This window comes from Phaethon lepturus, unplaced genomic scaffold (assembly GCF_000687285.1).
Source record: "Phaethon lepturus isolate BGI_N335 unplaced genomic scaffold, ASM68728v1 scaffold6981, whole genome shotgun sequence".
In the NCBI taxonomy this organism is placed as follows: Eukaryota; Metazoa; Chordata; class Aves; order Phaethontiformes; family Phaethontidae; genus Phaethon; species Phaethon lepturus.
The window spans coordinates 56,246-68,762 of record NW_010519751.1 but is presented as its reverse complement, the minus strand read 5'-3'; the positions used below and the strand labels follow the sequence as shown (position 1 = coordinate 68,762).

At 40.9% G+C, this 12,517-nt stretch overlaps 1 protein-coding gene across 1 annotated transcript; it reads left to right on the top strand.

Annotated features, from left to right (window-relative positions):
- Positions 1 to 591: 591 nt before the first annotated feature.
- TMEM165 (transmembrane protein 165) lies at positions 592 to 9,569 on the top strand (the record flags this gene model as incomplete). Its single annotated transcript, XM_010297143.1, has 5 exons — positions 592 to 853; positions 3,422 to 3,597; positions 4,459 to 4,641; positions 7,509 to 7,614; positions 9,022 to 9,569. Coding segments are annotated over 5 exons (804 nt in total), but the record flags the coding sequence as incomplete, so codon positions are not given.
- Positions 9,570 to 12,517: the final 2,948 nt, after the last annotated feature.

Here is a 12,517-nt window from a genome sequence, read left to right as displayed (position 1 = left end):
GTGAGATCTGGAGTGTGCTGGTCCGGTTTGACCGCTGGAAAGTCTTACAGCTAATTTATAACAAATGTAGAGCGTGTACAATAAAAGCTGATGATAACTTGCGTAAAAATTTAACGTGGCTGAGATGCAAAGATTCTGCAAGGGAAGAAATCGATCCTGACAATTTTTGAAGGGACTTTGTATTTCTGCTAAGCTATCCTAGTTCCTAATTTTAGTTTGAAGAGTTTAATTCTGAATATTTGTATCAGAAAATTGCTTGTTTGGTCAAGGTCATAAAGTAAATAGCCAACGATTGTGAAGATTGCAATATTAGGGCTGAACTAAAGCAGCTTTCCCCATGTTTTGTTGTAATAGTTGTTCTCATGTTTTGATAATAGTGTGCACACTGCTTTAATAATCAGTGCGCGATCTGATCTTTGCGAAGTGCCTAACTAGCAGTTTGAGGTAGGTGGCAGCCAGTAACTAGTAAATGATCATTAACGCTGTGTGAGAGGTGTATACATAAAATGTCACACTAAGCAGTATGATATGACAGGACAAATACAAGGCTCAGTACTTCTGTGAACTAACTATTCAAGCCTAATTAACTAGTGGGTTTTTTTGTTGTTTTTTTCCCCCCTCTTACAGAAGGGGTCCTCGCCGGTTGCGCCTGTTCACATTGTCAATGAAGAGTCAGCTGACAAGACTAATTTGGGCTTTATTCATGCATTTGTGGCTGCTATATCGGTCATCATCGTATCAGAACTGGGGGATAAGACCTTCTTCATTGCAGCCATCATGGCAATGCGGTACAACCGTTTGACTGTACTGGCTGGTGCTATGCTTGCCTTGGGACTGATGACGTGTTTATCAGGTTAGCGCTCTTTTCTTTTTGTTTCATCTCTTAAAATATGCTGGGTACATATTTATCAATAAATCTTAACTGAAATTAAAATGAAGGTAGTAGCTATATGCAATTTCCTGTTTTGAGGAGAGTGTGAAGATTTTCCTGGGGACCATGGCTCAGATTGAATATTTAGGCTCTTACCTGTAATGAGATGTTTGTGCTCCCTAGACCTCACTACAAATTTAAGGAAGAGGAATGGGATTGGGAGCCTAAGCACTTCCTTTGATTTTTGGACTACTGGTTTCCTTCTTATTTTTAGCTCCTGTTAAATTAGCATGCCTAAAGAGAATGTGGGAGTGACTTCTTTTTTTCCTCCTAAGGCAAAAGATTCTTAATATGATGACAAATTTCCCTTGTTTGACTTGTATCCCTGTATGTGTAGCTGTTTGGATTTGTGCTGGGAGCTGTGTAAGTGGAAGATTGTGTTCTGCTGTGATCCCTTTGGGATGGGTGGTAGCGACAGAGCCAAGAGCTGCAGAGGGAGTGAGGTGTCAGGTAGCAATGGAGGAACCTGTAGCTGTGGGTGCTTACGTAGCTGTGATCATAAAATGGAGCAGCCTTCAGGTAAATCAGATACAGCATAAATTTTGTTGTAGGTGTGCTCATTTTTAACCATGACCATTTCATAAATAATTGAAATGGTGTTCATTTCATGGAGACAGCTGATTGGCTTCAGGCTTCTTGGTGAGTGTTTCTATGAACGGTTTTTGGATGTGTAGCTATTGCTATGTATTGCTGCAATTACTATTGCAGTCTTGGAGCAGTTTCCATTTGTGCTGTGTGTAATGATAGCATTGTATGCGTTTCTTCGATTATTCGCTTAATATAACAGTCTTTGCTTCTTCCACTTCTGCACTGCTTGCTTCATTTAACATTATTTAGTAGTGCAGGTGATGCACTATTCTATAAATCTTGCACTCTCTTTTCTCCTGCTTATTACGGCTGTCCCATTTTCTATGCTAAGTCTTTCTTCAAATCTTTCATGATGCTTTTTCATAAAAGCGTTCTTTTCTGCTTTATCCCCAAGTTTAGGGCTTCCCAACTATTTCTTCCTTTGCAGACAGGAGCTTTTTTTTTTTTCCCTTCCTTCTCCCTTCTCTCCACTGCCCTTGTTTTATACAAGCTGTGTCTGGAGATTCCTGGAGTTTTTGCACACCTTTGATTTCATGAAAATGTGCTCACTTAAACTTACTGGCTCCAGCTAATCACTACTTGGGGTGTTTTTTCAAGCTGTGCTTAGAGACAGTTCTACCTTTCTGACAAAATAAGCTGCTTATTATTCTGATAATACTAATCATAACTAATATTATGAGTATTTAATTATTTCTATGCTTGTATATGCAAGTAATGCTAAAAAAATTCTGTTCTTGTATTGTTTCTTGCATTGCTTTAGTATGTTCAGTCTTTAAAAAGAAGCTTAGTTTAACTCCTTTTTTTATTTAGCTGTGCAGCTAATACTGTTATTCATATACGTATGTGCCGTGTTTTCTAATAGTACAGCCTGATTCATTTTGGTCTCATAGTCTTACTTTTGTAGTGGTAGTGTGGATTAATTTCCACATTATGTAGTAACTTCTGAGTGCATTTTTCAACTAAGAGAGTGCGTGCAAGAAAACATACACAGTAATATGCTTCCTCTTAGGTAATTGCATGTGGAGTAAAACCACAGAAACAGTTGTGAGTGCATGGTCCAAGTAGCCTTGAATGTTAGGTGTGGAGTTTTAATTTTCTGTCATTTATACAGGCCTGTTTTCTCCAAAAATGCTAACTAGTCTTACTTTGTCCTAGATATGTATTTCTTCTTCTTTGAGAGGTAGTTTTGGCTTAGTTTGATTGCTGTTGATACCCATAAAAGTAGATACATTGTGGAGGTAGCTTTTTGGCTTTGAGTGGGCTCAGTGCTTGTAAATTAAAGGCAGATCAAAGTTGGTCACATTGTGTGTTTTGGGGAGTGTGGGAGAGAAGGGAGTAGTAATGTGCAGGTATTTGCACTTGGCAAAAGAAGACAGACATTCATGCAGCTGGATGATTTGTGGGTATGTCTAGTAGATTTAACTTGCAGAAAATCTTACTCTAACTTTATCTGATAAATGCAATTATTGGAGAGAGATGCTCTTCAACATGTAGTCATATGTAAAAATGGAATTATCTGGTATACACTGTGACTAATGTAATGTGATTACAGATGATAGTTTCATGGCATGCTTGGAGAAAGGCAGGACTTGGTTAGTCCTTGATGGGAAAGATAATGTTGGTTTGACTGGCTCTTGGGAATAGCAGCACATCAGCTTTGCCTAGTGTGCCTTGTCTGCGTGTTAATAGACTTAAAGTCTCTGGTATGACCAGTAATGGTTGGAGTTTCTAGAGTGTTTTTATCTTGCAAAAATAAAAAAAGCCACAAAATTATGTAAAACTAACAAAACATGCCATATTTATTCATCAGTGGATATTTGAATCGCAGGCTTTAGATATGGGGAAAACAATGATGATCCTCGTGCTTATTTTTTTTAAATGACATATTTGCTTTCTTTTCAGTTTTATTTGGCTATGCCACCACAGTTATTCCTCGTGTGTACACATACTATGTGTCAACGGCACTGTTTGCAATTTTTGGCATCCGAATGCTTCGGGAAGGCTTGAAAATGAGTCCAGATGAGGGTCAGGAAGAGCTGGAGGAAGTTCAAGCAGAAATTAAAAAAAAAGATGAGGAAGTAAGTCATGAGCTTTCTGTGAATTATGGCTGATGAAATAGTTACAGCTGTGAAGCTGCAGAATGGCACTGTGATGTTTGGGGTGTTCAACTGTGTCTGTGTCTGATACTCTGACACAGAAAACGTTTGGTAAATGGGACAGAAGTGGCCCCTGGAGGCTTTCAACAGGTGATTCCAGTTCTGTGGCAAGCCTGTTTTCTCAGGAAAAAGGGACTTTCTCAATAGAGTCAGTTTTTTGGTGTGTGGTTTGTTTTTTTTTTTAAGGCATTACTAGCAGAGAGGACATCAACAGTTTACTCTTGCCTCTCTTTTTATTTCTTTTTATGGTCAGGAAGAATAATGCTGAGGTTTTTGGTGTTGCAGCAGAGGTCTTTTATTGTAATAACTTTTTAAATACACTGGTCCACTTCTAAGGAATAGTGTGGAGTATTAATCTTATTTCTTTCATGAATCTTTTTCCTTGTTAGTTTTATGAAATCCTAATTTGAGAGGGGGATCCCTGCTTTAAAAATAGGAGGAAATCTGTGGTTAGAAACCAGACGTCATTACTAAAACTGCTGCATAAGTGCAAGCAGTACAAGATGGACAGTAACTGGAGGTTAGAGGTAATTACAAGTATGTATATATGTGCATGTGTATATACACACGTTTGTATGCATATATGTAGCTAGCTTTTTAAAATGGTGTCTAATATAAATAATATATTGATAATGCAGCAATCAGTGGCTAGTAACATTCCAGATACTAAATGGCTAGCTTTACAGTTTAAGTATTTCATTTGGGTTGTTTAGATGACATTTCTAATCTTATGGTTGTTTGGTTCCACCCCACCCCCACCCCCTCCCCCCTTATTCTCCACAGCTTCAGAGAACTAAACTGTTAAATGGGCCGGGAGATGTGGAATCGGGGCCAGGCACCACTGTACCTCAGAAGAAATGGCTACATTTTATCTCTCCAATCTTTGTTCAAGCTTTTACTTTAACGTTTTTAGCAGAATGGGGTGATCGTTCCCAATTAACAACCATAGTCTTGGCCGCCAGAGAGGTGAGTGTTGCAGAATGCCCACTGTTCTTTTGCCCTCTTTGGGTTGCCCGCAGAGAAGTGGGAGAGACAAAATACTTTTGCAGGAGGTATTAGATTCACACCCGCTGCCTTGCTGTGCCCTACTTAATGTTACAGCTGTGCTGAGACCTGAAAAGAAGTGCACTGAAGTTCTGTGTGTTATTAAAACTATTGTTACATGATTGGGACTGCACAGGCATTTCTGGAAATAGTTGTTTTATATCATGCATCTGAATACAATTGTTTCTGTTAAAGTGTTGAGAGATGTTACAGAACCTCTTTTTCTTTGATCTGTGTGGTCATACAGTTTTAACACAGTAGCTGTAAAGAGAAACCTTCATCCTAGCAAACCTAAAGCTGTTAAGAAGATAACCTCTTTTAAGAAATCTAAGTGAATATGGTACACTGTATAGAACTAAAATAAAATCTGAACTGCTGTACAGTAAGCAATACTGTAAATGAAACTATATTCAGCATGATGATTGGAAAGTATATAACTATTATATTTAAAGGAAAATTAAGGCTTATAGTCAACCTTTTAATAAACATAAGTAGCTTGCCTGTGCTTTCTCATACATTGAGATAATTTACAGTTTTTCCCTAGGACTCATGCTTCATTCAGTGCCCTTTCAAACCTTCCCTAGGGGTACATCAGGGTGGTGTAATGAAGGAGGCTATAATCTATATGAACCTCTTGTCTTTATTACAGCGCAGAGAAGGTGCTTAGAGCTAGCGAGGCAGGGAACAGCAGGACGAGAGGATGATCTCATCGTTCAGGCAGTTACATGCCATCTTGGAAAACAAGGAGTTATTACTGCCTCTGCCCAAGTTTTTGTATGGTGCTAGGCAAGTTGCTTAAGCCCATCTTTTCACTGGTGTTAGTTGACTCCTGGTTTGCATTTTCTGAGTGTCCCCTTTGGAAGTGTCCATCTGACTCTGCCATCTGATCTGCGAAGTGCTGAGCATTGCAACTACAGACTGGATGTTGTGTGCCCTTAGCTTGTGAAGTGTTTGTATAAGTGCTACAAAAATGAATACTACAAAAAAATGAATTGAAGATATCTTGATCTTGGCTTTCAAAATCAGTGAATGATTATGATCTGCATCTCTCAATTTTATCTGTGGGATTCTTTTATACCCCTTTGTTTCATAATACAGTCAGATAAATGCATGTTTGTGAAGTACTAAGATATATAGCAGGAGTACTACAGAAGTGCTTATGAGGAAAGAAATTATCTTTATACAGAGATTTGAGTACTGTAGTAAGTCAGCTGGGACTATACATTCTTCAATGAAAAGAAAACAAAATACTACGTCACTGGTTGTGAAGTGAGTAGCGTTCGTCTTGTCACAACAAATAGGGCTCCTTTGGAAGGAAAAAAGGTGATAATTTGGCTGTCTTGGTACATGCACCAGGGGATCGAGTTAAGCCTGTCTTAACCTAATCCTGACAACAGTCCTTAAGAACTTGATTTTTACAACTTAATATTTTACTGTGTATAAGCATTGTTCATCTGTTTAAGGAAACAGAAAAGGAAACTCCATAGGGTCCTGCTAGACTGGCTTTGCCTCGGCTGCTGCATCTGAGCACTTCTGCTCCTGGAGATGCGATGCTGAGGGAAATGTTGTAACTTGTTACCCTCCAGGGAGAGCTCTAGGGAATGGGGTGGGCCCTCTGCCAGTGGGGACTATACAGGTAACTGCTGACAGCAGGGAAACAGGGATTTCCAGGAACTTTGAGTCCTGTTCCCAACCCTGGAGGCAGTGAGGCTGCTGGGACAGCCCTGCTTCCAACCTGCGCTTCGTGGTGGTTTCCTACCTGTCTGCTGCTTGGTGCTCGGCACCTTTTCTCACTGGCATGTGGTTTTGGTTCACCTGGACAGTTGATGTCTGTTTTCTTCGTACTTGATCATTTCCTATAGATAGCTTTGCTGTTTGCCTGTTAGAGATTTCATACATTCCTCACGTGAAGGCAGCAGCTTTTTTTCCCTCTTGGAGCTAGAAGTCTCACTTGAAGATGTGCAGGGGACTCAACTCCTCTCTCCATCATTCATCTTTGTACAGCAGAAAGTCATGCTCCTACCATGCCTTCTTTATCGGTCATTACAAGATTGATTTAAGTTTCTAATGCAGAAGCTTTCTGTTTTACGAGGTGTTCAATGTCTATACTGCCTTAACTGTGTAATTTGTAAGTAGATCTGAGAAACTTCTTTGTGTAGTAGATTTGCTCACGAATTGAGTAGCTGTTAAGTAGTGATGTGAAAGCTGTTGTTGACAGTAAACTTTGAAAACAGTTTATTATTTTCTGGACTTAAACTCTTTCATATTTCCCTCTTTGGATGGTTGGAGTAGGGGAAGAGTATAGAGCACAAGCTTGTGAAGCTGGACAAAGGAGTCAGAATGATTTAGCTGCTGAAAGCTTTCATTTGCTGTTCATAGATTTATTTTTCTCTTTCTTATTAGGTTGGTGTTCTTCCAGCTGATGCTTATTGTGTTTCTCAACAGCTGCTACCTTCCCTCTAGAGGTTGCTTGATTGTTTAAGTACAGCAGAGTGATTTCTGGATCTATATTTAACTACTTGAAGAGGTTTCTTGGTTGAAACATGCCATATGCTCCTATATTAAGTCAGATTTAGATTGAAGTCTGTCTTGCTAGCTGACGTACACTGTTACTGGTCTTTAAGGCAGTGATGGATAGCAGAGCAGAGGGAACACCAGAGAGTATCTTCTGTGCTTGACAGTGTGCAAACAAGGAGTCAAGGCATTCCTCCTTCATGGCAGGAGGTTGTTGTAAGACTAGTGGGTTTTCAGCTGTGCTGATGTTTCCCTTCTGTTGTTTTTTCCCTCAGGACCCCTATGGTGTGGCGGTAGGAGGAACAGTGGGACATTGCCTGTGCACCGGTTTAGCAGTTATTGGAGGGAGAATGATAGCACAAAAAATTTCTGTTAGGACTGGTAAGTGAAAACTCACTCCAACCAAAAAAAGCATGTTGATGCTGGTAATGTCTGTGGCGTAAATGGCTATGAGGGTTGGGAACAGTGTTTCCCAAAACTTTTTTTTGACTCTGGGTATTCCATACCACCCCCCAAGCCCCGTAGTCAGCTCCCCTCGTGATGGGTGGCCCTGCACAGGGTGCTCCTGAAGCGTTTGGCCTTCATTGAATTTAATGGTTTACTGACTCAGATCTAAGGAATCACAATGGGTATTGTAGCTCCAGGTTTAAAGATGGACACAGGTGAAGCATGTTTTGCTTCACTATTAGCTAGCTTGTAGGAGACCAGAGGAAGGAAATACAGTATTTGGAATAGGCAGTATGTATTGTTTGGCAATGGGTAATACAAATTCTGTTGAAATTCTGAGTACAAACCTTCAGGTGAGCAAGAGAGCTTCATACTTCGACGTTATGGCAGCCATACAAAAGCTTTAAAAGCTACTCTGTGTGTGGCAGAAATGTGTTTTTTTTTTATCATACCTGCTATCTCCAACAGGAAGTACCAGTAAGGTTACATTGGGTTGGGGTTTCTTTCTGGTTAGGTTGAAGCTTGTTTCAACTGTCAGTCCTGTGATGTAGTGAGATTTTTTGCTCTCAGAAAGGATTCTGTGAAGGTGCTTCCTATAAATGTTCATTCAAAATATTTTTTCTGTAGTTGCAGAGATTGTGAGGAAAAAACCCCACAACTTCACTGCAAAAAATTAAAATGTGCATTCTGTCTTGTTTGCCAAGGCAATTGATGATGAGGTGCTCATCTAACTATGATTTGAAATGTCCTAATAAGATCAGTGTGGATCTTTGGCCATAGGAATAACATTACTAGGTTAGACCAAAGATCCGTCTAGCTTCTTAGCTTGTTTAGAGAAGGGCAGAACAGTCCAAATATAGTGGTGCTTTCCTGGCATAGTGTCCCAGCCTCCAGCAGATTGTGGTCATTGCGAGTAGTTCACGTTTTTATACTGTCTCTTTCAATATAGTTACCTAAACTGTGCAAAAAATGCTAATTATTATGTCACTCCTAACTGATGGCTTGCTCCGGCATGAGAATATTGTATCTCATTTTCCCCCATACAGCCAAATATTCAACAGCAGGTGTTGACCTCAGTTTTACACTACCTAAAGTAATAAGGGTGAAAACAAAGCTTCCTTCTACGGATCAGGATATGTTCTTGTAGGTGCAATTAGACAGTGGGATGGCATATGGGCATCCTGACACAGAGCTAGAAACAACGTCCACTGTTTGCAGCATAAATTTTAAAGAAAGATTATTTGGGAATCAGACATGAAAAATAAATAAATCTGTAATGTGTCTTGGAAGATATTTAAGTTTTAGTGTCTAATTTCTTTTTGGTTTGTTTTTTCTTTTCAGTGACAATCATAGGAGGTGTTGTCTTCTTAGCATTTGCATTTTCTGCACTATTTATAAGTCCAGACTCTGGTTTTTAAAATTTTTCATCACTGCAGAAGAACAAGGATTGTAAGCATCAAGCAGCTATCTTTGTGCATTTTTGTATATAATGTACAGAATTACAGTTAAACAAGCACTGAAGATGAGACACTGAACTTTTTATAGCAAATGATTCATGGGACTGACACATTGATGGACAGCTTCTGCAGTGGAGATCTGCTTATTGTCTGGTTTGTTTACTCTGTGGTGCCTGCTCCCTTGGTGGGATTTGCAGGGTTTTCTTGCTTGCTGGACCCAACTCAGCTGATCTTTGAGGATCCACTCTCATAAGTATTGTGGCTTCCTCTTCTCTTCCTCTGTTACACATGGCCACCCTTCCTGTTTCTGCAAGAGCTTCTCGAAGCATACGGAGTCTTGTTCCATGTCGCTCAACAGACGGTGTTAAGGAGAAAACTGCTGCCTCCCACCTCCAAGGACTTCGGTTCCAGGGTGTGCCTGAGGCTGGATAATCTAAGCAACAAGAAACCTGGGAGCAGTTCCTATACCATTTAGTGGCTGAGCCACCGACAGAGAATTTTATAAATGTAATTTAGAGGGAAAACTTCTTAATCAGGGATTTTTATCAGGAAATTGATGTGTGGTGATTAACAACCTACCATGTTCAATATGCAATCTGTCTGAGGCTAGTATTATTTGACTTTTTTTTGAATTTTGAAACATTAAAGTATATGGAAAGTAATAAAATGGTCCAACTTGATGTTCCATTCCCAGTGTTGAACAGGAATGGAATTCTTAGATTTAGGTGTGTTCCTATTTTTCTTCTTAGGAATAGAAATGTAATCTGGAAGAGCATTAATAAAACATAGCGTCTCCATTTGAGTTATTTTCAGTATTGTTTTCGATGGTTCCTGTAATTCCTGCCACAGAGGTTTACGTAGTGATTATGTACTTAAGGTGAGGAAAGTTTACTATATTTATTTTGCATACTGTTAAAAATGCCAGTTTTAAAGATTTTGAAAACGCTGATAACCGAAGCTATGTGGGTTGCTGAAATACGTGCTTTTTTTGCGCTTTTCAGTGATGACTTGGGTCCTGAGCTAATGGCTTAAATAAGCCATGCAGAGTGACACTGTAGCAGTCTTGTGAAATAGAAGATACGGTTTCCAATGCCATGAATCTACCTTACTGAAGCTAAAGCAATACGGAGCGTTACAGATTTGACCATTCCACATGTAGCTCCCAAACAGAGCAGTCCCTAATTCTTCTCTGAGGTTTCGCTGCCCAGAAAACCACTCGATGCCACACTTTCAAAACACTGAGATGGCAGCAGCGCAATGCCTGTCACACATGGCGGTATGAGAAGATGCTACCACTTCAGGCTCTGGGTCTGAACGTTCCTGTGTTGGTTTGCTTGTGTGTTTTTTGGGGGTTTGTGTTTTCTTTTTTTTTGTTTGAGGTTTTTTTTCCCTTTTGAACCAAACTTTGCAGCCAAAACCTGTAGTCTTTTCTTCCCCACAGCCTGGAAACACGCACTCCATCTGTGCTGCATTTGAGTTCCTGTGTGGAGGGGATTTGTAGCAGAGGTCATATTAAAACAGCACAGGAGCAGGGAACCCGAAATAGGGAAGACTCTGAAGTTTTAACTGTTTATTGGACAACTGCTTGTTGTACTGACCAGAAGTGGTGCTGCTGGGCTACAGTATGTCCATGTGTCCTACGTAAAGTAACCGTGGTGCCACGGTTCATCCTGCTTGAAAATTCCTGCTCAAAACTCACAAAAAAGACAAATAAGTTGGCCATACTCTAATGTAGAAGAGTTCCAAACTTTGTTTGCGCTGCTTAAAGCTGTTTTGATGTGAAAACTATCGGGATCAACAGAAAAATGAAGCTATTTAATGTGGTGTTTGTAGAGGTAAGTGTGAAGTTGCAGAACAAATCTCTGCAACTTCCACACTGAGGTTTTACCATCACAAGCTTATACATGATGCTAAGTACTATTCCCTGGTCATAGCGCTGCATTTGGCTGCTCTCTAATGACAGCTGGGCTGGTAGGAGTTTGAATAGTGGTTTTGCTGCTTGTTTTTTCTAAAGCACAAACATTGACTTATCCTTGGAAATCTATTCTAAAAGTAGATAGCTCATGAAATTTTAGTAAGGGCTTTGAAAGGTGCTTTAGTGGTTGCTCTTAATTACAATGATTTAATGTTGTCGAGCAGTGGAATTTTTCACAATTTAAAGAATCTAGTTGGACGTAACCGAAGCCTGTTGAAGGTGATAGAGGACTCCACTGATGTATTTTTAGCAGCAGCCTGTGCGCTGCACTGCCTTTAGCTCAAAGGGTGTCTGTCCACAGCGTCTCGAAGCACTCCTGCCCTCGCCGGCTGGTGCCAGGGGTGGCATTTCAGCAACTTTCATCATACTTCTTTCTTGTATTTCTAGTGTGTTGCTGTCGGAGAGGTGTGTGCCACTGCTCTGTCTTGAAACACCTGGATCCTGAGGTACCGCCAATACCTTCAGGAGTGTGTGTGTGTGCGCACATGCAGGTGTATATATTTATATTAAAGTATATTAGGGTGAGTTTGCATCAAAAACTTCCAGGTTTTGTTAAAGCCTTTCTTTGCCCATGCTTTCCGTAAAGTAGCAGGTCTTAATTAAAGAGGTAGATATTTTGTCGGTAAGAGGAAGCCAGTCAGTTTACTAGAGTTAAAACAGGTTCTGGGGGACCCTGGGCTAAACCACCCAGAAGGTGGGAAGACCTGGGTGGATGCTGCAGTGACTGGTGATGCCTGCCACGGTCAGGGGTGGGCAGCTGAAAGCTGTAGTGTTTTGACACTTGAGATGCTGATGGATGTGAGACTAATTCATTCCCTGCCCCTCCTCCCCTTCCCTGCCCAGCAGAGTGGTTTATTTTCGTTATTTGAGGGGTAATGGAATATTCTGTCTTTTCAGCTCCTAGCTGTAGCACCGCCTTCCTCTTCTGAGAGACCGTCCTGACAAGTTCTTTACCGACTCACGGGAGTGTTCAGGCACGAAGGCTGAGCAGCATCTCGGGGTCAGATCGGGGCCAGGGGAGACACGATATTCACAGAGATGCTAAAGGGATGACACTGTAGCCTTGCGCCGGGGGCGGGTGCTTTAGAGCTTTTGGCCCCATTGCTCATGCGGAAGAAACACAGCCGCACCTGTGGTTTGGTTGTGCAGTGGCAGTGTTTGAGCTGCTCTCGGGTAGGCTGGAGGAGCCATTTTCCAGGGCTGGGAGTTGCAAGATTGCAAAGTTCCAAGACGGCAGGCTTGATGCTGTGCTGGTGTGTCCCACATGGCTTTACAAAGCCGCCTGTCCGGAAGCACTACGCGTAGCGACTTCCTAGGTGGTGGTGGTACTTGTGGGGCAGGAGCTGGCTATTTGGCCAGCCAAGGCCTGGCTTTTCAGGAAGAAAATACAGAAAAGTTTTAAAGA